General features: G+C 30.0%; 1 protein-coding gene across 1 annotated transcript in view; it reads right to left on the reverse strand.

Moving 5' to 3' along the window:
* Nucleotides 1-26139, reverse strand: part of LOC107437653 (delta-sarcoglycan) — a 119370-nt gene that overhangs the window by 45252 nt on the left and 47979 nt on the right. The window contains exons 2-3 of the mRNA XM_016049731.4: nucleotides 4605-4857; nucleotides 2488-2589 (exon numbers count right to left, since the gene is read on the reverse strand). Of these exons, the coding sequence (XP_015905217.2) occupies nucleotides 2488-2589; nucleotides 4605-4856 (354 nt within the window). The 5' untranslated portion in view covers nucleotide 4857. The remainder of the gene's footprint in view (nucleotides 1-2487; nucleotides 2590-4604; nucleotides 4858-26139) is intronic.

Consider the following 26139-nt stretch of genomic DNA (forward strand, 5'->3'; position numbering starts at 1 on the left):
TTACACTTAATTAACGGTATACAATAAAGGTCCTGTAACTAATTAAGTGTAAGAGGCCAAACAACGGTATACAATAAAGGTCCAGTAACTAATTAAGTGTAAGAGGCCAAACAACGGTTTTATTTTTCGGGCCTGTATAGGTGAAGAGTTATTCCGCCTCTTCCTGAAATGCCTCAAAACAAACGATAAAGGACCCTATTGTACTTGCCTTTTGCCGTTACCCTACCTAGAATGCCAGCTTACGGCCTTACGTTTGCCGTGAGGTGTGTGCTTACTGGGTTAATTCTTATATTTCTTGCTTTATGACTTGTATCATTACTTTTGCAATTATTTTCAATAAAGTATGCTATCTTTTCAATTAAAATTAATTTAAATAGCGCAAAAAATAGTATGTCTTTTTTGCTATTTATAAAGCATTTGATTTTTTTAGTAGAAAAATAACGATTTCATTTTTTTTTGTTTGTTAAATCTTCCTGATGAAGTTAATTTAAATATCGTGAATCTGATAACGTCAAGAAATATATTGTATGTAGTTTAGTAACATCTGAAATCTTGTATTTTTTTTAAAAATGAAACATTGGTGATAATTTTTATTTTTTATTTCTTTAAAATTAATTTAAATGAATGCTTTATATATACGTATGAATAGAATATCCTAGTCAGTAAGAAAATCAGGTCAGCTTTGAAACAAATATGTCTGAAAACTGTAGTATCAGCGAGACTGTTTAACTTATACCGTAAATTGTACGAAAAAATGGTTAAGATTGGCCATTTGCCATCATGTACTTAACGTACATCATGTACTTTGAGCCACCAAAGAGTTTTACGTCCCTGCTTCTCAGATAACAAAGGTTTATGTCCACTCTCAACCACCAAAGGCTTAGACTTCCTTGTCGTATGCCTGTCCTCAACTACCAAAGCTTTTTCTGTCTCTGATATATGTCTGCTCTCAGGCACCTAAGATTTTCCAGTCCTTATTGTATGTCTGCTTTCAGCCACCAGAAGTTGTTACATCTCTGGAATATGTATACTCTCGTTCAGGTTTATGCATCTCTGTCGTATGTCAGCTTTCAGCCACTAATGGTTTCAACGTTCCTGTGATATGTTTTCTCTCAGCCACTGCAGCAAGGAATAATACTGATTTTTTAGTAGTCAAAACTACTATAAGACGACTTTCGCTTAAGTCGATGACCATTGGAGATATATGAAATTCAAAATAATATTTCACAACTCGCATTTTGGCTCAATAGCATTTTCTAATTAAACTAGTATTTATTTTTTCCTTATCCTGCATTATATGCTCGTCCAACAAAAATTAATTTCATTTGGAATGTATATTATACGAAAACCTTGGGAAAATTTTATATTTTAAATTGCCTATATATTATATTATATATATAGTATATATATATAATATTTATTGTATCGTTTATATTATATTTATACTTTTTATACCATAACTTGTGAACATCATTAATGCTCAACGTCGATTGGAGATCTTCCTTGATATTAGGCAGCTACGTTTGTATAAAGTTCGGACTTTTGCTATTTGACGTTGTGTCCTATTGCCTTTTCTTCCCTTTATTTCTTTAAATCCATTATGGGCCTTGACTTTTTGCAATGTTGTTCGAAACTTTCATGTTTACCTGTCATAACAGTCTTCCTGGTATGCTCAACCACTTACCAGGAAGGCCAGGATGTTTCTGTTGGTCAGATTTCGTCTCTCCTCCAGCCTGTCCAGCTAGGGGGGGGGTGTTCTCCTAGTACGTAGCTCTCGGGATGGACAACACACACAAACACAGCACCGTGATAAGGTAGGAACATGTGTTATATTAATGTTATTCGTAGTTATCAATAACTAAGTTACGAACCAAAACGATTTTTTATTGCCAAGCAAAAATTATTGAGTTATTTGAAAATTTTCTACTACGTTTCAATTGCTAGAGAGATTTAGTTAAAAATTGAATTTTAATGGAAACCATAATGGATTTTCTTTTCAGTATGCACAGTCTGATTGTGATTGTTTGCTGCGTTTATCGGCAATATTAATCTGCGTTTCTCTGTCACTTTCTTCTGATTTTAACCTTTGTGAATTATTTTCGTCGAGCTATATTAAACACAAATTTTAGGCATGTGAAACTAAACTTATCGCTGAGAATCATCGTTCCTTAAATGAGTTTTACCTATTTTAAGGAGCCACATCACAGTGATCAACAGCAAGTATATCAAGCATTCCATATTATTATCTGGAGACTTCTAAAATTTGCATTAAATTTTTTTAACGCAGTAGAGTTTGTAATTTCAATTTTTATTTCTTATAGCTCGATAATTAATGAATTGATAACTCATTATTTACGAGATCAAGCCTCTTTTCAATCACCTTAGATACAATATTCAGGCAATTTTATAAGAAATACTGGAATTCAATGTATAAAAGAAATCTACATTTTTTCTTTCAAAAGATTACAAAAGAAAGTTAAGATTTACCTGCCTAGATTGTATTTGTGAAGCGTAGAGTGATTTGAGGAATATTGATTGACCTTCTACCCTTATACCATCTTTTCGAATTTTTAAATTTCCCATGCCATCCTGTGGAGAGAAAACAAATAAGATAAAGGAGCACAATTTCAATAATTATGGATCAATCAACAAAATTCACAAAATTGTCATTACACTATACGATTGTTATTAGAACATGGGATTATTTTTTTTATTTATTATTATTTCAGGAACTTTTTCTTAAAAAAACATGTTTTTTTTATTTGTTTTTAAGCGCATGACATTGCAATCCAAATAAACATGCAATGTCAAAAAGAGTAAATTTTTGATCACAATGTTTTAGGTGGACTGGAATGACAGTCTTCACCATGTAAACAAATCATCAACTGCTAATCGTTCTTAGAAAATATGTGTAGTGGGCAGTTTCAAAATAATTTCAATCTAAATGCTGAACTTTCAGCCTGTTATTGGTTTCAATTTTGTTTTCTTTGATCTGTAGCTTTTTTTATTATTAATATAACACTAATTATACTAATTGGTCAATGTTTTTAGAAACAGCCATGAAATTCCCAATGATAGGTATAATCTTGGAAAATTGTTAATTAGTTTAGACTTTTTCAAATTTTTTTTTTTATAAAACCTTTTTAAATTAAATCAATGAATTCAGAGAGACACTAAAATATCAAAAGGGGAATGATATACTTTTCATTCTAAAATAACGGTGGACTAATTAGCAACAGTCTGTATTCCAATCTGTTGTCATCATAACCAATGACATCATAACCGATGTCATCATAACCATAAACCATGAAGTTTATGATTGAAATCTGCTATTTTTTTTATCTTTACGGATTTCAAACCGTTTACAACTGGTACAGTTAAAAAATAATGATTACAAAGAAATACATTTTTTGCAACCATTTACAACCAGCATGGTTTCAAGATCGAAAAAATGAAATTAAACTAAATATTGCAGTTAAAATATGTGAGGCTTTACGTTAGGTAAAGGGAAAAAGAATTAGGTTGTGATCGAGTTATTTTTTATCAAGTGAACCATTGAATGTGTCTTAATTAGTTTACTAGTAGCACCATCTATTGAGGTAAATGTGAAAGATTTGACTTTTTTGTGTTAAGCTGCTCCTCTGTAGTGCTGTCATCTATGCATGAATGAATAGCTTTGTATTTCAACTGTCCAGAGTCACCATTTGAGGAGTGCAGGAAACTGGAAACTCTTTATTCGTCGTAGGAATTAAGGAAGTATTATGGCATCAACGCTGAGATATGAACCCTCGATCAGCCGACCATGAGATTGATACACTAGCTCTCTCTGTTAAAGTATGCACCCAGTTGCACGAAACTGCGTGGCTTAATAAGGTGTTCATCACACACTCATTTCTATAAAAATATTAGACATCAGCAGTTGTGCTGTGTATCCCTTGAAGGAAAATAATGGTATCTGCTATTGATAATAAGCCCAAACATATGGCTTGGTTTCCAACTTTCAAAGAACTTTGTATCCAGTTTTCGAGTTGAAAGTTTGAATGCCACCTCCTTTATGTTTATTTTAAAGTTTTCGTTGAATATGGTAAAATAAAATGTAAATAAATTGTTCGTTAACTATTTTTCCGAGAAATTTCTAACAATATAGAAAACATCGGGACATACTTTAATGACTTTTAGCTTAAGGACATGAGTAATGTTTTTGTTAATTTCGCAATTCATTTTAAATATTGTATATGAACTGAAAGCTATTCTTAATCACTTATTTTAGGTAAATTTTATTTTAGGTTAAGCATTGTTTCAAAGGGGCAATATAAATACTATATGATCCCGCTTAATTCTAACAATAAAAATTTTTTCAAAAATTGAGTTCTTTCCTCTTTAACTATGCTTTTAAGAAATTAGTTCAACTTAGAACCTAAATGTCGGTATCTTGGTTTTAAGTTTAAGCATTCCGTACCAAGTTATTCCATTTTATCATGTAAACAAACTTAAGATGAGTAATTGCAGTAGATAATACGTTTCAATTATGTACCCTATTAAAATTACAGCTGAACAATATTATAGTTGTTCAAAATGTTTAAAAGTTTTTCACGCGCACTTACCATAGTAAAATCTAAAACTTTGATGATCCATACGGTGAGAGAAAGATTAATAACAACTAATGAACCAAGTAGTATGATTAAGAAATATAAACAACGTTTTCTCCATCCATAGATTCCTATCCGGAAGAGACAGTGGCTAAAGTAAGGATCGAGACATACTTCTTGAGTGTTGCTTTGATTCTGGCAACCTTCATCTCCATTCCATTCAGGAATATGATGAGAAGAAATTCCTAATGTATGGGCTGTTGCCATTCTGAAAAAAATAAATATCTTTTGATATTTTTCACTTTATTTTACTTTTACTTTAGCATTATTAACATGTTGTTGTTGTCTTAGTTCATTTACGTTGCACTAGTGCTGCACAATGGTCCATTTTATTTTAATTTTATAATCGTCGTTGAACAGCCGACCCGATTTTCTGTTTTACGACTGCTAGTGTTCAACTCCGTAGCCTTGAAATTTTGAACCCCATCCAGAAGACAAGGGAACTCCTGGATCAAGTATCGGGAGAAAATTACCTTCTTGGAAGACTTTTTGATGGAACTAACCCGTATTTACGTTGCAGGGAAAGGATGACCACGAGAACCTCCCACCGTTAGCCAGACAACAAAGGGACTCTAACCCATGATCCGTGTACCACTGCGGATATTTCACGTCAGCACTGTGGTCGATGCAAGCCGGATGAGGATTCATAACGACTAGCTATCGCTGGGATTCGAACCTGGTTCACCTCATTGGAAGGCGAACGCTCGATCTCCTGAGCCATCGCAGCTCACAATGGGCTATTTGCGAAGGTGTGGGAAACATCCCAGATGATGATCAAAAGACTTGCAGTCACAATTTTGATCCTGTGCAGAAGGAATGGCTCCTCAGCTTTGGTAGCCCGACGACCTGCCCGCGAAGTCTAGCCTTTTACGGTAGAACAGTTTCACCGGGACCAATACCGTCCATTCTCGGATCCGACGCAGACTGATCGAAGGGGTCACCAAGTGCACACTGACAGCAGCCAGTGATCTTCGGTGATCTGCTGGAAGTCGTGTCTTAATGATCAGTCCACTGCGGGACCAGTATTAACATGAAATCCTACTATATATTCTTGACTTTCCGTGGTCGAGTGGTATATAGTTTGGAAAAACATGGAAGCGTAACTTTCAAAAGACAACGAGTAAAAATAATAAGTACTTAAATCAAAAGCAATCAATGAAAAATAAATAGCCAGTTCTAGAAATTACGAGTAAAATGTACAATTTAAAATACAAATATGAAATAAAAACAAATAAAAAACGAATAAGTACGACACTTTGAGGAAATTTAAAATCTTAAAGTAAAATAAATTTGTCTCTAGCAGTTTATTTTTCCCCATTTCTATTTCCAAGAAGTAAAAAGTGTTTTTTAAATATGAAGAAAAGCCAGACATAATTTATATATGTTTAGTTGTCATTTCCATTTAAGCAAAAGCAGATCAAAATGCACAGTGAGCAACAAGAAAAAAAATTATCTTAAAAAATGATCGAATTTTCGCGTTCTTGAACTCAACTTAGGAACTATTAAACAGATTTCGCCCAAATTTTGCATTTTGAAAATTAAATTTGCATCCTAATAAATGATGTAAAGACTTGTAAACCTTTCAGATCAGCTATTAGTGAATAAAATAATAAAGCTTATAAATATTTACTGTAAGTTATATTTTGCGCGAAATTGTCTTTGGATAAATGAATTTTATAATTGTGTGCAAAATGTTTTCATTTCGCTTATAAATTTCTCAAGATATGGTGAAATACGCAAAAACAAATAGCGGAAAGCATTCCACTTAGACAGTATTTAGTTTCTAGTTAATTTATAGATACAATTTCTTATGAAAGTAATATATTAAATGCCAAACATATCAAATTTAAAAATATCAAATTATTTAATTTAAAAAATATCTGAACAAAAGTTATTTTTCAAGGAAAAATTTAGAAAAATAATATTTAGAAACATTCTAATAAAAATAAAAGTAAGGAAAAATAATGTTTAGAAACATTCCTTTTCCTTTGTGGATTTGAAATTGTTTACATCTGGTATAAGCTTAAGAAACTATGAAAATAAAACTATACTGTTTCGTATCCATTTACAACTAACATGGCTTCAAAACCACAATAATAAAATTTCACTTGACATTGGAATTGGGTTATGTTAGGCTGCTTTTCATTAAGTAATGGGCATTGTAGTTAGTTTGTGGTTGAGTTATGTTTGTCAAATTAACCTTGGAATATGATTTAATTAATTTATCCAGTGGTGCCATTCATTGTTAGAAAGGGGGAACACTAAATATTTTGTGTTAAACAGCTTTGTGGTACTGTCATCTATGAATGAGAATTTCGTATACCAATAGTCTAGGGTTGCCAATTGAGAACTACATGATGCTGGAAACTCCTGATAACAGAAAAAAATACCGTGGTATCAACGCTGGGATTTCAAATCCCCTTTCAGCCGGTGGTGCGATTGATAGATAAGCCCTCTCAGCTAATCTGCTGTAACTATATCAGTAATTTATAACCATTAAAACAGAAGTATCAGTGACAGAATATAGTATCAGTGATGTAACATAAAAATAAAATGGTCTAACGCAATTTTCCATTATTGTTAGAGCATTTTATAAGCCGTAAAATCACATGACAGGATTCAGTTTTTCCACATTAATTTCCTTACATTTTTGGTTGTCATCAGGAAATCATTAGTAAAAGTCATGAAGAAATCGTTTTCTTACAAAATATTTTTGTTTATCTTAAATTTAAAGGTAGTTACTCATAATATTTATTTTTCTTATTCTACGCTGCAATTATTGATTTTTATTTTCTAGTTTAAGAGTTTAAAGCTGAAAGAGTTGTTTCTTCAATATAATGTAATTCTATGATATTACCTTAATGTGCTATATTTTAAGATAAATTTATTAAACGTTTAACAATTATTTTTATCTTTGGTGCAAATCACACTAATATAGTATTATAAATGACAGTTGGAAAAAATTCGTTAAATGATTAAGAGGTTCCATCAGCTTCATGCACAATGTGATGCATGCACAAATTGCGTTTAAAATACCAGATAAACGATGAAATTAAAATACGGTTATGCACTTACTAAATTTAAAATATAAGTGTTTAATGTTAAATAAAGCATGATTGCAAAATCAAAATTATTTGCATACACTAATTGATCTTAATAGAATCATCAGGGAACAGGTTGGACTTAGAAGTGGGCGGCAAAAGCGTGTAACAAACAGAATTTCTCTTAATAAATAGACTTTAAGTGAATAAATTCAACTTTCGTAGAAAAAACCGTTTTATGTCAGAAAACAACAATTATTGTGAAGCAAACCTCAGAATTGGAGAGCGCAGCAAACAGGGGGCTTATCCCAATGTGTTTAAAATTAATAAAATATAAATTTAGTTTCTTAACCATGCAAAAATGTAACACATAGATTCTAATTACTCTGATACAACTAAATATCTTTGTAAATATGCTTACTCATTAATTATCTTTGAGATTAAATATCTCGTGTTACATCGAGATATTCTTTTAACTGAACAATACAAAAATGTAACACACAGGTTCTAATTTCTCTGACACAATTTTTAATCTTTGAGATTAAATAACTCGTGTTATATCGAAGTATTATTTCCACTTTTATACTTATATTCCAGATGAAGTAACTTAATTTATTTTGCTATAAATTTTAAATGAATCAATAAGAACAGTATTTTTTTAAATCCATTGGATTAATTTTTTCTCAATTTTAAATGAATTGGTGGCAAATAAATTATAACAGGGGGGCATTGCCCCCTACACGCTACATCAGTCAGTCTCCTCTGATCTGCTTTCGTAGGATGGCTTTGCTATCTGTTCTCGCTGTGCTCGCATTGCACGTTAGCGTAATTCATTCTTGCATTGTATAAACGGTAATTGAGAATATTTTACTGCTACCATTGAGGATATTTTACGTCAGCACTGTGGTCGGTGCGAGCAGAGTGCCGGGTGCGGAATTCGTACCGACCAGTCATCACTTTGAATCGAACCCGGTTCACCTAATTGGAAGGCAAATACTCTAGCCCCTGAGCCACCACGGCTCATGAGAGTCATAATTTTAAAAAAATCTATCTTATTTGACGATGATGATGATGACTGACGGGAATTTTCGGACCTCTTTACTGTTTATCACTTATAGCTGGCCTATCAATTATATTAGGGTGAAGTGAATGGTTGGATGTATTTAACAGTACAAGGATACCCTTTAGGAATTGAATAAAGGATTGAAGTTTGTGATTATCAGATGTGTCCGTGGGTGATGAGAAGGACAGAGCTGCAAAACAAAGTTCGATTCGAAGTATGGTATGCTGTTGTCTTAAAAGTGGACATACGAGGAGGATATAGTGAATATCGGCTGAAGCGCCGCATCTGCATTTGACTCTATCTATCTTATTTATTATTATTTTTTCATGAATTATTTTTCAAATTTAAATTTTGGCCCTTAGAGCTTTGTTTCTTTCAACTTTCCATTGCCAGCGCAAGAAAAAACTTTTCCTCAATTTTATCACGATTTAGTTATTAAGTTTTTTTAATGTATGTGAAAGTAAAGATTAAAAAAAATAAGAAAGGTTTTATTATATACTACAACTTTTTCTTCAAGAAAATAACTTCATCCAAAGAAGAACTATGAATTTTTGCTAGTTTTGAAATATTCTATCAGGAGCGTGACAACTGTAACTAACAAAGAGCGAATCGAGTTAAAAGCAAAAGGAATATTTCAACTCCCGCCATCAGAAGGAATCGTGTGAATATATTCTTACATCCTTTTGTTTCACGGGGATCGAATTTCCCTAATCAAAGATATACTGTCTTTTACCAAAGAAAAAAAGAAACGGACTCGAAAGTGATAAAGTATTTTATTTTTCTTCTCATTCATTCATAGAATCGAATTTCATTTTTAAAATAAGAACAAAGAACAAACGATGCCGAAATAATAGAACAAAGAGCAAAATGATTAGAGGAGAGTTGAGATGATTAAAGAGGCGAGATCTTTTGGTCTTTCGTAATCACCAATTTATTTTTTCGAAACTTTTTTAACGGTGAGTTGGAATACCTCTGTGCAGTTAATAAAAAGTATTATTCGAAAGAGAAAATGGAATTCCGACCATTTTTCTTTTTTTTTTTTTTTACTCTTCGCTCATTCTCGTTTTGTTTTTGTTTCACAGGAATGTGAGCAAAAATTTCGGAATTGATAAAAATCATTAAATTTAATTAAGTTTATACATATTTTGCATTTCGCTAACTCTATTTCATTTTTACCTTTCTTAATGAATCTTCATTCTTTACAAATCTTTCAAATATGAATGTGAAATATATAATTACGTTTTGAATCCAATAAGTTTCTTTTTTTTTTTGGCGTAGATTATTCCGGCTTAGTTCCCTCAGTCTCTGAATTATTAATTTAATCGAAAAATATGTACTTTGTTGTTCAACTATCACGTTTCAAACCAGAATGGTTTTAAGCACCTTTTTCATGAGCATGATACAATTAGCTAAATCTTCTGTTACAAGTAGAAAAAACGCCAAGGTATAAGTAAGTGACCAATAGTTCCTTTTCGGAGGCATATACTTTTTTTTTTATTTGAAGGGTCAACTCCTCTAGAGAAGTCATGGTGAAAGCAATAAAAAAAGAAACGTGTTAAGAAAAAGCAGGTAATTTAAAAGGTTCATATTTTCAACTGATCCTAAGGAGCTATTGTAGCATTTTATCTCAAAAAGTCAGTTGACTACCAAATCTAAGCTTTTTTTTATTATCATCAAAAAATAAATAATGGAAAGTTATGAAATGAAAATTTTTGTTTGAAAAAGGTGCCAATTTATTTATATATTTTAATAAAAAAAACACAAGTATTAAATAGTATTGAATAGTATAAATAGTATTAATAGTATTAAATAGTATTGCGAATCTAAATATTAACTTATAAAGGTTATTCTCGGACCATTGAATTTTTCAATTAAAGTTTGGATCCTTACTTAAATCCTACCTTTTAAGGAACAGTTAAAAATCACATATTTATAGAGAAGAAACCGTTAGATAGGCGGTTATTAAGGCTTCAAACAAAATATTTTTAGATTGCGCAAGATCTTTAATGATTTAGTTTCTGCTCAACATTTCTTCAAATTTAGAAAAAAACATAATCGCATGCACTTATTTAATTTAAAAACTAAGTTAGCATAAAATTCATTCTAAAATAAATTTCATAACTAGGTGTTGCTAAACCTCGCGATTCTGTATTGCTGCAAATATATAAAACATTTAAATCAATAAAATATATGGTTTAATCTCTTTTCTTCTTCTTAAATCATGTACTAATTTTCAACTTTCAAGAGAAATTTAGAAAGTTTCTTCTCTCTCGTTTGCCTCCGACCAAAACAATAAATTTAGTTATGCCCACTTATGAAAGGATTTTTTTTTTAAAATTTAGTGCGTATGTGCTGATCATCAACTATTCATTCATGTAAAAATTACTTGAGAAAATACCCCAGAAAGCGAAATTGCCAAGCATTTGTCGTGCTTCTTTAGTATAATGGTACGCGTAATTGCTTTCTGTGTCTTAAGAATTATCCAATTATTCTCCCGTAAAAAAATATATCTGACATTAACAAGGTTCAACCATCAACATTGACTTTCACCATATGTCGAGAAAAAAGTGCTTCGAAATTTTCAATCAACTTTAATGCAATTGTTTGAGAGACATTAAAGTTCGAAAATGGCCTTTTAGAGTTCAAGTACAGTATATGATATTTGCGCGTCATCGTGTGAGCGTGATAAAACGTTAATGGAGCCAATCTGTCAGGCGCTAACAATCGCCAGATGTCGCCCCTCTACTTGCGAAGAAGAAACTGCTTGACGTTATTATCGTCTGCCAACCGCAAGATGAGCCAATCGCAAGACTCGAAAATTGGACTCATTTTGGTGACGTTTTTATTTTTGTTTCCTCACGACTGGCCAGTTTCAGATGGTTCTTAACCAATTGTTCTATATTTTCTGTCCATCAATTGGGGGGAAATGGCAGAAATTGGAGAATCATTTTTGTTTCATCCGAACTCGCCCTTAACAAAGAACGAAGAATAACAGAGAGAAAACTACAATAGATGAAAAGAATTAGATAATCTCAAACTGTTTCACAGTTAATAGGAAAATGATGAGGTATACATCAAAATTAAAAAAAAAAGATTGATTTGTTGGTATATTATTTTACTATGCAGTCGATTTTTTTCAAAAAGTATTAACTTATTCATAACATATGCTTAGAACCAGCCATGTCAGATATTTTTATTTTAAATTAAAGTAAAATTGGAAATAAATTTAACAAAAAGAGAGTGAAATTATATATTAATAATAAAATAATTTAAACAAATCTTCGCATTAAAACGAAGTAATTTTGCCTAAATGAACAGCATAAGAAATTTATTCGAATGATTTTTTAATCCAACTATTGTGTTTTCACTCATTATGATGCTTTTTTTTTTCATGAAGAAGATCGAAACGCACTACAAGTCTAGCGTGTTGGGAGAGAAGATATTACATGCCATACGCTTTTTAGAGCTGTTTACTTGAGATAATTGGTAACAACTCAGATTTTTTCGCAGTCATTAACCATCCTAAATCGTATGGCGAGTGATAGTTAGGCACATGTCTTTTGCTTTCTTTTACTGAAAAACTTTTTGCTGAGGCTAAATTCTTATTTATAATGTACTTAAAATGCTAAACTTAGTTCCTAAACATATTAATATCTGGTTCGTAAATATTTCCAATGTTTGTTTGAAAAGGTACAGGTTTTAGTTTAAGGTATGATAACTTTATCCAAACTAACATCGCATAATGAATCCAACAGTTTCCGTAATAACAACATTTCCGAAATCTGAAGCTCTTTTTCGTATACAAAGAAGGAAACACATAAACAGAATAAAAATATAAAATAGTTATTATTATATATTTAATTTCTCGGATATTATTAGCTAATATGTTTCAGTTAATATGTTTATGTTCAGTTTCCAAGAACAAGTTTAGCAGCTTGATAATATATTTCCTAGTATGTTCCATTGGACAGCTATCAGATAGTGTGTATATGCTCAGTTTTCTTATATATTTTGTTAAATTACCCAAATATATGTTCATTTTTAGTTTTCTAGTAAATAATCTTTGCAGGAAAATGGGAAAACTCCGAAACTAAATGTAAAATAAATTTAATACTTGTATCAGTTATTATAAAAATGCTTATAAGCCTAAAATAATAAATATGTTCAAACACAATTTAGTATGTCTATTGACCATCTCTATCAAAATAAAGAGAGATAATTTCAATATTGAAATTTTCAAGAAATCTGATAAATTTAACTTAACTTTATTAAGTTATTTGTCATTAAACATTAATAGTTCAGCAGACGTTAATAGTACGCAACCTTCAAACTATTAAAAAGTGCATTTCTTCAACTTACTTTAATCAAATAATTATATCAATAAATCAATAATTATATCAAAAAAATTAATTATATCAATAAATTGAAAAAATTATGTCAATAATTATGTCAAAAAACGAAGGATTCCTTTGAAGCAAACGATTCTGTCTATAAATGCTACGTTTTTAAAATCGTTTTATTATTTTCCTTTTTAAATTTTAACTACAAAAAAAGGACAATCAGGCAATTTTTGAGAAACGCTTCACAACAATTGTTCTTAAGTTGAATGAAATTTTTTTTCCATATTCTAGCAGCATATATGAAAAAGGGAACATTTATATATAGTAAAACTTTCATTGAATTTCTTCAAAAATGCAATGAGTTTAAGTTAATTGTGTAACTATCTCTTTCCCTAATCCTTCTTATTGCCATCGTTCATTTCATTCACGCTTTGTAGTTTTTTTTCTTTCGAGTTGCGTTTAGAGATCATTCTGTTTTCAAGTCTCAAATTTGAATACCCATAAAAAGTAATTTCAGCCATTCAACTGCACTAAATATTAATTGAAAAACACTGCCCAAACGATTCTATAAATGCTAACGAATAAAAACGATTCAATAAAAGAGAATTATTTTTGAACAAACAATGCTATGCTTCCTTTCTTTTCAAATGCTTTTTTAAAATCCTTTTCAAGTTTTCGTCTTAAAAATTTAATTGTAGAACAAACACATTAAGTCAATTGTGGAAAAAAAACATTTCTCAGCAATTGTTCTTAAATTGAATGAAAAATTCTCCATGTTCGAACAGCACATTTAAAAAAATGGAACATTAATAATGAGAGTTTCATTGAATTGTACTATTCAATAATACAATGAGTGTAAGTTAATTGTGGAACTATCTCGTTTCCTAATCTTTCTTATTACCATCGTTCATTTCTGGCACGCTTTGTAGTTTTATCCTTTCGAATCGACTGTTTTAAAATACGACAAATGAGACTTTCCTAATTATATTCAAACCCAAGTTGCGTTTAGAGATCGTTCTGATTTCAAGTCTCGAATTTGAATACCCAAATACACATTTAAAAAAAAGGTAATCTCAACCATTCAACTGCACTGATTAGTTCATCCTTAATTTCCTGCTCATCAAACCAACGATCTAATCAATTAGAATCTGTCGTTACCTGCCATTGAGACCCAGGAAGATCTTTCTCTCTGGACAAAACCTGGGGAAAACTCCCTCCATTTTTCCACCCCGAATATTAGCCTCTCGTATTATGAGGGACATTAGTATCAATTAGCACGTTGGACTGGAGCTCTGTACGATGACTGTAATTAAGCTAATGGTTGGGTTGATCATTGCTAATGATCCGAAGACTTTAGATTTGAAAGATTGGGGTGGGTACAGACGAAATTTTCTCCTTCGGGATGGAGTACTATTGATTGAAAAGTGAAGGGACGTTTGTAGGGAGTTTAGGTAGAAGACGAATGTTTTAATTTGGTGAAATGGAATCGTTGAGTCTAGAAATGAAATAGCTGGGGAATCGAGAAAGAAACTGTTTCAGGCTTCACCGGGTTTATGGCAACGTTAACTACTATAGACACATCAAATATCAGGAAGAATATCTCTTGGTTATTAAGATGGACACGCAGTATAACTAGATGTAGGGATTTTGCTTTTGGAGTTTTCTACTGATTCTAATTTTTCTAATTGTTGTATTCAGGAACTGTTGAATCCGAGCCTTTTTGAAAGTATGGTAAAATGTCCATCTAATTTAATGAAAAGTGAAGGGTAGTTTGTAAGAGTTTTTGTAGGAGATGAGTGTTTTAATTTGATTAAATGGAATCTTCATAATTCGAAATAAAACAGTTGGGGAATAGGAAAATAAAACATAGCTGTAATAGTCATATCAGATATATGGAAGAATATCTTGGTTAATATGAGCGACACATTGTTTAACTAGATAGATACAAAGATTTTGGAGTTTTCTGTTGATTCCAACTATTCTCATTTATGTACCTGAAAACTGTTTAATCCAAGCCATTTGAGCTTATTATTAAACATCTATGCAGATAAATTTTGGTATTGCAAGTGGCAAAAAAAATGTAAGAGAAGTCATTAACCCAGAAATAAGCTGCTTCATTTCCCAGAACAGGCAACTTTTTTAATTAGACATTATAAACTCTTAGTTATGGCCTCGTGTTTCCTTTTAACCCAAAATTTACTTTTCATTTGTGAACTACATTTCAAACAAAAGTATAAGGCAGTTTGTAATAATCCATATCCATATAAAAATACGTAAAAACATATAAAAATTATCCATATAAAAATATGTAAAAACATAACATAATATATTATGTAACGAAAAGGACCGTATTTTAAAACCTCTATTTAGCTAAATGCATGTCAAATTTTTGAGTATGAAACATCCGATTGAAAAAACATTAAGAACAACGTTTTAAAACAAAACGGATGACGTAATCATTAAAATTGTTAAGTGTATATTAAAATTGAAATAAAATACAGTTAATTCGATACAATGTTAAAGAAAGCATTTTAAAATCAAATTCGTTGCAAGCACATTCTAAATTGCAATATAAATATATTTAAATTTTTTAGTATGCCACATATTCATAGTGGTGATACTTAGATGCTTAATGTGTGTGGTCATTTAAAATGCACCATATCATTATTTTTTGGAACATACTATTTTTAATGATTATTAAACTTCCTACATTTGTAACATCATTTACACAAATAACAATTTAAACTACAATTTAACGTACTCAAATTTATAATTAAGGCTATTCGTTACAAAACTTTGAAAAAAAAGCTTCACATCAATGGAGTTAGCGTACCTGATAAACTTTTGAATATTTTTCCTAATTTGAAATTTAAAAAAAAACGAGTAGGGCAACAATTGTTATTATTTTTTAGTCTACATAACAATGAATGAGTCATAGAAAAACTTTAATTAGACTTATAATTAAAACTTTAAACTTTAACCAAAAATTATGCAGATATTAGCTTAACTCTCATAAATCCTCAAAATTTTAAAATCTTATTTATGTATCCAATGTAAAACTAAAATAAATTTGGCTAAAAAGGTATATTGTTCCTTTGCAATATTCTTAAATTAAAATGCTAGTTAGATCAAAAAGGATGATAATAGTGTTAGTTTAGAGAAAAGTGGGTGTTGCCGATTTAAAGCAATTATTTTAGATGGTGTTTTAAGTGTCTAATGTAAAGTTTCTAATGCAAACCTAACTAAAAAAGTTTTCTTTGTTCGTAATATTTTTAATGAAAAGAGAACTTTTATCACAAAAAAAATATGATAAAACCAATTTAGAGCAAAACATGCCTTCTGGATTGGCAATCATCGCTTTTGACTTTACTTAAAAAGTAATATTTTAATTTAAACAAGAAGACGTAAAACAAAAGAATTAAAAATAAAAACTGTTAATACTATTTAAATCCTAAAAACAAAAACTTCACTATACAAAGACTTTAGCAAGCTAATGCGATGTAAATGCAAAACAAGTAATGATGCTTTAATCTTCTTAATTCACTTTAAATTGAAAGGTTAAAATGTCTTTATTAGTTTTAAATTACTAAGCCTGAAGTGTTCATTATTCTTACCGAGCAATTAATTTTCTATGCTCTAAGCAAAATATTATGAATTTCCTTTTAAAATTACAAGAAAATTAACCCTTCAGAATACTTTAAAAAAGGCAATGTTTTCCTTTAAATTCATTTATTTTTCTCAAAGAATAATCAACACTTTATTCATGTAGTCAAATTCTAATAAAATTGAGGTTAGAAAAAAGAGAAAGAAAGTCTTTGAGCTTAAAAAATTAAAATTCCTGCTCAGTTTTCTCATTTTCTGTCTTTTGTGTTGAGATTTTAGGAAAGAAAGCCTTTTTTTTTGTTGTTTTTAGTAAAAGGAACTCCTAATAGGTTTTATTAATTATGGTTGAAAAAGTAGTTTAAGTGTCTTTTAAAGAGTTTTGTATTCCTTAAATAATAGCATTATATAAAATGTATGCGCTTAACATAAATGAGCTTTTGTTTAGAATTAAATGGAAAGCCATAAGTAACTAGAGTTAAGAATAGAAATAAGAATTTTTACAATAAATAAATAAAAAAATTTAAGAGAAGTTTTTTAATGATCTAACAAACAATTTTTAATGTGGAACAATATATTAACAAATTAGTAAAGCTCCAACATAATAATAGTAGTAATATGCAATAATCAATAATAGTATAATAGTTAATATTTTTCCTGAACAAAAGTGAGCATTCCTTCCTCTTAAAATGTTGGAGGGAAGCTTTTATGCTTGGTAAAAGAAAAAAAAAACTAATGTTGAAATACTTATATTATAATAGTTAAAAAATAGTATACTTATAGTATACTAGTTTCGGTGTTACACATGATCTTTAGTACAAAACAAAAAAAATCTTTATTTTACTGAGTTCTGAAGATGGAGATTTAATGCAGCATTGAAGCTTGAAAATTATTTTAACTATTACAACGGAATGCTTGTGAACTTAAGCATTATTTAATTTATCTTTAATTATATTCTAAGAGATTTTTTTATTCTTCAAAATTCATAATATTTTGAGTTTTGTCTTTCTTCCCTTTTTTCTATTTCAAAATTAATAAATTGATATAATAATTATTTATTTATTTATTTTATATTATTTCTTTGTATAAACACTACTTCTAAATTTCTTCCTTAATTCCTTAATAAGAACTAAAACCATTTGCACACTTAATAACTCACATTCTCTTCTAAAAATGGATTAAAGAATTCAATAATTATCATTTTTGGTTTTTCCCTAAACTAAGCGTGAGAATCTGAGAAATCCCTGGACCTATTTTGTGAACAAATTGCGATTAATAATGTTTTCCTTTTTTCCTATTATTTGGGAAATGATAAGGAATTATCTTCTCCCAAACATAAAATAGTGGATCACAGCAATTTAAGTATTAGTTCTCCAAACCATAATGATAAAATAAAAATTGCTGTGTTTTCTCCCGCCTATGTCTGCTCTGATTTCCTAGCTTAGCCAGAATATTGTATTTCATATATATATATTCACACCACCCGACTTTACCACACTATAGTGGTAAAACCAAATGCTGAGTAAGCTATCTGGAACATTTAGAAATAATATAGAATTTCAGTTAAAAAGTCACAGGCATTTCTATTTTATATAACAGCTTAAGAAAATTATGCGCGTAATTTACATGGGATGCAGTCAATGCTGTACTCAAAAAGGCAGGGAAAAGAGTGGGACAATTGTCCCTTACTCGTAAAAGCGCAATCAAAATTCTTTTAGAAAATATGGTGCTTATAATAATTTTTCAAAAGAAAATAGTATATAACTTCATTATATCTAAATAAGACCTACCATTTTGTATAAAGGGTTTTCAAAAACTCTAAAAAATATGAGGATAAAGCTTTCTGTGTTTTGAGGATGGGGCCCACAGTAAATTTTGTCCTGGGCCCTTAAAACCGTTTTACAGCCTTGGCTGCAACTATTTTCTTCCTTTGCTGTACTGAAGCTTTCATGGGCCCAGCGTAGACAAAAATTAACCCCCGCACACTCTACCATATATATATATATATATATATATATATATATATATATATATATATATATATATATATATATATATATATATATATATATATATATATATATATATATATATATATATATATATATATATATATATATATATATATATATATATATATATATATTTAAATGCAGCAAATTATTTTTCAATTGCCAAGCATGGCACTTTTTGTTTTTTACTCAAAAATTATTGAAAACAAAATAAGTTTAACTATTTTTCTCAATATAATTGTAAACTGAAGCATCAATTTGAAAAGAAAGAAATTCTTTAATTCTTGTTGCTATCATTGAAAAATGAATTTCAATAAGGAGGTAAACTGGAGAAAAATGTGTTTAATATATTAAAATCTATGTAATATTGTATATAATAAATTATTGTTATTCCCAAATATTCTATTCTATTCTTCGTTCTATATTCTTGCGAACTCCCTATTCAAAATATATATATATATATATATAAATGCCATGCCATGCTTTAAATTTGCTATCATCCACTTAAAGTTTTAATAAATATATACATATAACGGGAAAAATCATATTACAAAATTAGAATATTTTTTCAAAATAATTTCAGGTTTACTTTTAAATTCAGAAAGATATTAAAAGAATGATTTATGACTCGCAACCTATTCTGACGATTAAACGATCCATCTCAACATGTTCTTATTAACTGCTTACATCACGCTAAGTTCATCATAAGTCACTTTTACGAGGCACTAGAGTTCCAATCTTCACTAATAATATTTTCGCCAAGTGAAGAAGAAAGTTATTCTTCACCCAATTTCAAAATAAAACCAAGATGAATAGCATTTATTCTCCTTGCAACGAAAATACATATTTTATTCGCCAAAATTACCTTTAAAAGAGAGAAAAGTGGAATAAGCGTTTACACTTTCCTTAACTTTCTGTGGAGAAGCTTGCGACAAATGAACTCGGGGATTATTTAGTTGAACATTTTGGCGATAAATGCGCCAGGGGAGTATTATAGCCCAAAAAAAAGAACACCGAAATTAAAGCCCTGGATTAAGGTTTGGCTACGCTTGTGTGAACACACGGAGGAATGTATTCCTTTTGCTTCTCTTAAAATCTGTGGAGTATGAAATGGAGATGGTTAAATAGAGCTTTTATTAGAGCTGCCATGATATAGCGAAATTTAAAGTTTAAATAGAGTTCTTTTTTTTCTCTTTTGATGTTTAAACTTTTCTGGGTTGACGTGTTTTCCTTGTTAAAGAGAGTTGCAGTTTTGAGCGAAAACTTTTCTTAAAAATTTAGCTATAGATGTTAAAGTTGCGAAGGAAGAACTAATTATACTTGATGATTTATACTTTGCAACAAGTTAGTAAGGTGCATAACTAGCTTCATCAATTATATACGATAGGAAAACTTTAAAGTTTATTTTATATTTGTAAAAGGTTTTTAAAATTGTTTACATAGAATTTGTTTTGCTTGATTGTGGCTGAAATGAAAAATCGCCATGCAAAACGTTTCGCATTTGGAACAAACCTTGAAATTTTGCACTAAATTGGAAAACATTTCATGGTTAATTTTCATGCTTTTTACCGAAAATGCATTTGACTCCTTTTTATTTTAAAAAAACCTTATTTTTAGCTCTTTTAAAGTTTTTAATATTTAAAAATTCAAACTTTGATTACTTTTTATTCCTAAGTAAAGAAACCGGTCTAACAAACTTTGATTGGGATAAAATGTAAAAGCAAAATTATTTTTATACATTTTCGAAAAGCACTATATTTGTACTTTAAGATATCAGCATAAAAGTTTCATTTTTTTTCAAATTTTAATCTAGAAAATTTAAATTTTTGAGTAAGTTTTTTTCGCGATTTTTTCTCATTTTTTTTTTTTGTTTTACATAACATTTTACTAATTACATAATTATATCTTTACATAATATTAATATTGTTGCATAAAATCTCAAATACTTGAAATTACGAAAGTGTGTAGAAAAATATACAAGGAATTTGATGAAGTAAAGAAGTTTAACATTTGATTATTAGTTCCAGATTTATCAACTGTTAAACCTTTAATTAAAAAAATACTATAATTGGTTGGTCTGTAATCCGCTTAAATGCAACTACAGAGTTAAAATTTCGCGTGATAAAAGAGCCATTTTCATTTACGAATTTTCATGAAAGTTATTGCAATTATTAATATTCTTTTAGCTTTTTTCCCCTTTTTTTTGCTTTAAATTATGATTATTTATTGATTGTTGTAGAAAATTTCACTTCGTTCTCTCAAAGTTCTCATTTTATAAGCCCATGCTTTGACAAAACTAACAAAAATGAAGAAAATAAAAAAACATGATAGAGATTAGACGTTGCCAGCTATAAATCTTAAAATTTATGTAGATACTATAAAAACTCAACAGTAAACTATAAAAACTCAACAGAGATAATATTTGTCTCCAATTTTAACAGTTACATGGTATTCGGTTACATTATATACTGTTAATAGTTAAAATTGGGTACTTGCAATTCAAGAAGAAGACAAAGATCACGGATACCCACGCACATGACCTATGACGTCAACGTCAGCTGATCGTTTATAAGCAAAAGGGCGTGTTTAAGTTGAGTTAGGTTTCTCCACACAAGTTGGAATGTTAATTAAAATGAAGTTAAGTGAATGCGCTGCCGTATCGCTCATCGAATTCATTGAAATATAACTCGTTCTCGTTTACGCTTTCAGCTGAACATAGATTTATTAATTATTTATGTATTTTATTGTCCCCATGATTCATTTTTGTTTCGTGTACCTGGCAACTTCGATGCACAATTACTTTGTTTATGTTCTACGCGGCTTCATGCCAGTCTTTCTGTTAAGAAAGAAATATGTAGTGAAGGAATTGAAATCTGTGTGAAAGAATCTAGAATGAGTCACTTAAGAGAATCGGTACTTGGAAGGCTTGGCTTACTCGAAATAGAATGGAAAGAACAGTTGCTAACGTAAACTAATGCTACGTTTCAGCAAACTAATCGGGATACCCACTCTACGTCTCTTGAAAGTACCCCACTACCTTTTTGTGCCACACATTCTGTAATCCTAAGTTTAATTATTTTTTTCAGGACAATTGCTGACTTTTTAAAACTAGTGAATCATTATTTCGTTAAGATTAATAAATTAACAAAAATGCATTGGTTTAAATTTCAATAAATATGCATTTTACTAACAAAAATATTTTTAAAAAAAATTTCGACTTTTGAGGAAAAATAGTGATTAAGAAGCAACCTTGGTGAGTGAAGCAAACAAGGGTGGGGGGTTTAATTATACAAACACCCAAGAAGCATAGGGTTTGTCAAATCTTGTCTAATTCTGTGTGGAAATTTCCAATTTGAAATTAGTTTTGCTCCTAAAGCTACAGATTCTTTCTTAAAATGACATTTTCTGGCTTTTTTTCTAAAAAATGAGGGTAGAGTAAATGACCGTCGTGTAAATTACAGCATATTAGAAAAGTTGGAGCACATCATCAGAATGAATATTGGAAAGGAATCCATTTCCCGGTAATATCATTGTACAAAGCTAACGGCGCTTTTCTATTATGACATGTTAAGAAGCACGCGAAGAAACAATTCATAATAGGGAAGCGATCTGAACCATGTATGACCGCATTTTCAGAAATGGGTTCCTATTCAATTTTTATACTGATGATGTGCCCTTACCCCCCTAGAAGTTTTTTGTAACATTTTCGAGACCAACTGTTAAATAGAACGTTTTCAAACTTATACATCTAGACAAAAAATGGACTAAGAATATCATTTAAAAAAAATCACAGTTTAGAGAGAGAAACCAATCACAGTTTCTAAATCAGAGACGCGAAACTATACAAGATTTATTAAAAAATCTCACGCTACAAAATTATATCGAGGTGTCATTAGAAATTCTTTGCGTAATCAATATATATATTTCTTTTACACGGCGGCAAAAAAAACCTCATTGCAACTCTCCGAATGGCAACGCTAGGAAATCGACCAATGATTGCCGCTAAAAATGCCACATGCCAAATCTAGCTGAGGTGGCTCAACATATAGCGCTTTTAAAAACGGAAACTGAAATAACCAGAGAGAGCATTATCAGCTCGGCAATCTGATACTATTAAGCTGGGCAGAAGTGAGTAGTCTTTGTCGATAGATCTCTATTTTAGCATTTTGTCGAGAGCGCTTTTTTCACGAATTTATATATTACGAATTTATTTGACAATTTCGGATTTATATCACGAATTTATTTGTTTCATTATTGTTATTAGTTATTCATTTAAAAATGTGTCTCACAAGGGAAACTAGGGTATTGTGACTCGCCAATTTTGAAATAAAGTGGTGGGATGTATGCCTTATGAGGAATAATTTTAGGGGGCAACATTCGTTTCGGCCCATAGAATGTCCTATGAGAGATAAAAAATAATTCAATATATAGAAAAATCGGTATTTTTTTACTTCAATGCAGACTATTAGTTATTGTAATTATTTCATACTCCAACTAATTTTGTGGTACTTTCACGTACTATTTAATGCATATTTCTTGTCAAAATTGATTTCGAGAATTTTATATATCTGTGCTTTTTCAGAAAACCCTGTTAGGTTAACTTAAAAAAAAAAAAAAAAAAAAAAAAAAAAAAATTGGCCTAAAATTTTTAAAAATCTTTTTCTTCAAAAACTTTTCCAATATAAAAACAAGTGAACAGTAATAAATTTCGTTTATATGAGATTCGAAATATAAGTCGAAATACAATACGCATTTTCGTAAACTGATTTATAAAAAATTATTTTTTTTCCCTATTGTTAGATCTTGCAAAAAAATCTGAAATAATTTATGTGATTGCATAAAATTAAATTGCCTTTTTAAAAAATATTTTCACATTTTTTCGGCAGAAATTTAAACTTCAAAAACTTTAAGGTCAACTTAAAAAAACTTTGAGGTTTAAACTTTTTTTGTCACTTTAAAGTGGAAAATCCGTTGATACCTACGTCCTGTGAATTCTTCGATATTTTGTCAAAACATTGCTATTTTTATAATATTATTCATACAATTATTTTTATATCTGATATCCTAGCTAATTTTTGAAATATTTAACTTTAAAGTTGGCATCCTCCAATCTTGGAGCATAGTTTAGAGTAAGGCACTTGCACTATCAGAGCTGAACTATCAACTATTTTGGAGTTCGCAAGTCACCGTTATGTTAGTATTAGCGTGAAAGTTCAGAGGCTCTAGGTTAGAATAGCGCCGCCATATAGAATAGCACGGACTAAAAACGTGCAGTCTCTTTTTATATGGCGGCGCTAATCTAACCTATGTTTCAAGATAGGAGGATGCCGATTTTTAAAGTTAAATTAGCTAGAATATGAGATATAAAAATAATTGTATGAATAATATTATAAAAATAGCAATGTTTTGACAAAATATCGAACAATTCACAGGACATAGGTATCAACGGATTTTCCACTTTAAAGTGACAAATCACCTTTAAGATTTGTGTATACAGTACAGTTGATCTTTAATGAGAAAAATCGAATTGAAATATGAAGCATTTTTTAAATTCAAATTTCTGCCGAAAAAATGTGAAAATATTTTCTAAGAAGGCAATTTAGTTTTATGCAATCACATAAATTATTTCAAATTTTTTTGCAAGATGTAACAATATGAAAATAATAAATTTTTTATAAATCAGTTTCGGAAAATGCGTATCATATTTCGACTTATATTTCGAATCTCATATAAATGAAATTCATTACTGTTCACTTGTTTTTATATTGGAAAAGTTTTTGAAAAAAAAGATTTTAAAAAATGTGATGCTATTTTTTTTTTTTTTTTTTTTTTTTTTGAAATTAACCTAACAGGTTTTTCTGAAAAACTACAGATATACAAAATTCTCGAAATCAATTTTGACAAGAAATATGCATTATATAGTACGTGAAAGTACCACAAAATTAATTGGAGTATGAGATAATTACAATAACTAATAGTCTGCATTGAAGTAGCAAAATACCGATTTTTCTATATATTGAATTATTTTTTATCTCTCATAGGACATTCTATGGGCCGAAACGATTGTTGCCCCCTAAAATTATTCCTCATGAAGCATACATCCCGCCACTTTATTTCAAAATTGGCGAGTCACACTTCCCTAGTTTCCCTTGTCAGTCGTGCTGTTACGCTTTAAGATTTCATACTATTGCACATTTCTAATAGGATTAACGAATTACGTGTCATTTATTTAAATTCAAATTTATTTTAATGACTTAGTATTTACTAAAATGATGTAATTTTTTTTTTAAAAAAAAAAGTTGTTATATGGATTTGAATGATTGTTTTGAATTCTTAGAATTTTGTGCACTTGCAATGTACCTAAGTTAGTGGCGAGCGAAGCGAGCTTGGTTTGCGAAGCAATCGATATAAGATTGCGTAGCAATTTCCGGGGGTTGGCGAGCGTTAGCGAGCAGGGGGCGCAGCCCACCAGTGATAATAATTCCCCTAGATAACACTGAACACTAAGAAAAATATTTGATATATAAATACGTACACATTTAAATAATTTATACAAATATGATAATAACTATTATAAAAATTACGTTACAAATTATTATATATTCATTCAAAATATATCTTTTAAAGCACTGTATCACACTATGTCTGGAAGTTCGTTCTCATTAGACAATATGTTACTTTATAATCCAAACCAGGGGATTAATTTCTATTGTTGTTGTCACCGTTGCATTCTCTCCCAGATAATTCCCATAATTACTTAATTAATTAATATGACAAGACTTTTAAAGTTAATACACATAACTTATGCATTAATTAATAAACGGTAGTTCACAGCATCATTAATCAATCTCCTGTGGCAACCACAAGACTATAAATCAAATTAAATCCGGATTAAAGTTGTATAAATGTTGATAGTGAGGGCGTAGGGGGAAGTAAACTGTTATCATCCTGACCATTCTGAGTAGGCAGACACCTTGAAGAATCGTCCCTGATTTATCCCTTTAGGGATTTTGCACAACCCTATCGAGAAGTGTTGTTGATGTGGATGATCGTTTGACACAGAACCTGCGAAGGGCTGGTCGTTAAGGTTATGCAACATTACCTGCCCAAACCATTTGTTACGATTTGATTTATCCATCATATCCTGATCACTAATTAATTGCATTGGCGTTCGCTCTCTCTCGCCATATGTTGAAATTCGCCAAAGATATCAGTATTGGGGCAAAGTGGGGATTGTTGAATTTAACACCTTCGATATCCGGATTGGCAGAATATCAGGCATGAAGTTAAGTATCATTTACAAATTCAAAGCCACAATCAATTATTGATTTGCGGTGGTATTTAAATTAATTTATTTAAACATACTATTACAACTCTGAATTAAATATTTGATATGACCTGAAATTTGATTAGTTTATAAAAAGAAAAAAAGTT

This window comes from Parasteatoda tepidariorum, chromosome 1 (assembly GCF_982258835.1).
Source record: "Parasteatoda tepidariorum strain Cologne lab strain chromosome 1, Ptep-v5.0, whole genome shotgun sequence".
NCBI lineage: Eukaryota > Metazoa > Arthropoda > Arachnida > Araneae > Theridiidae > Parasteatoda > Parasteatoda tepidariorum.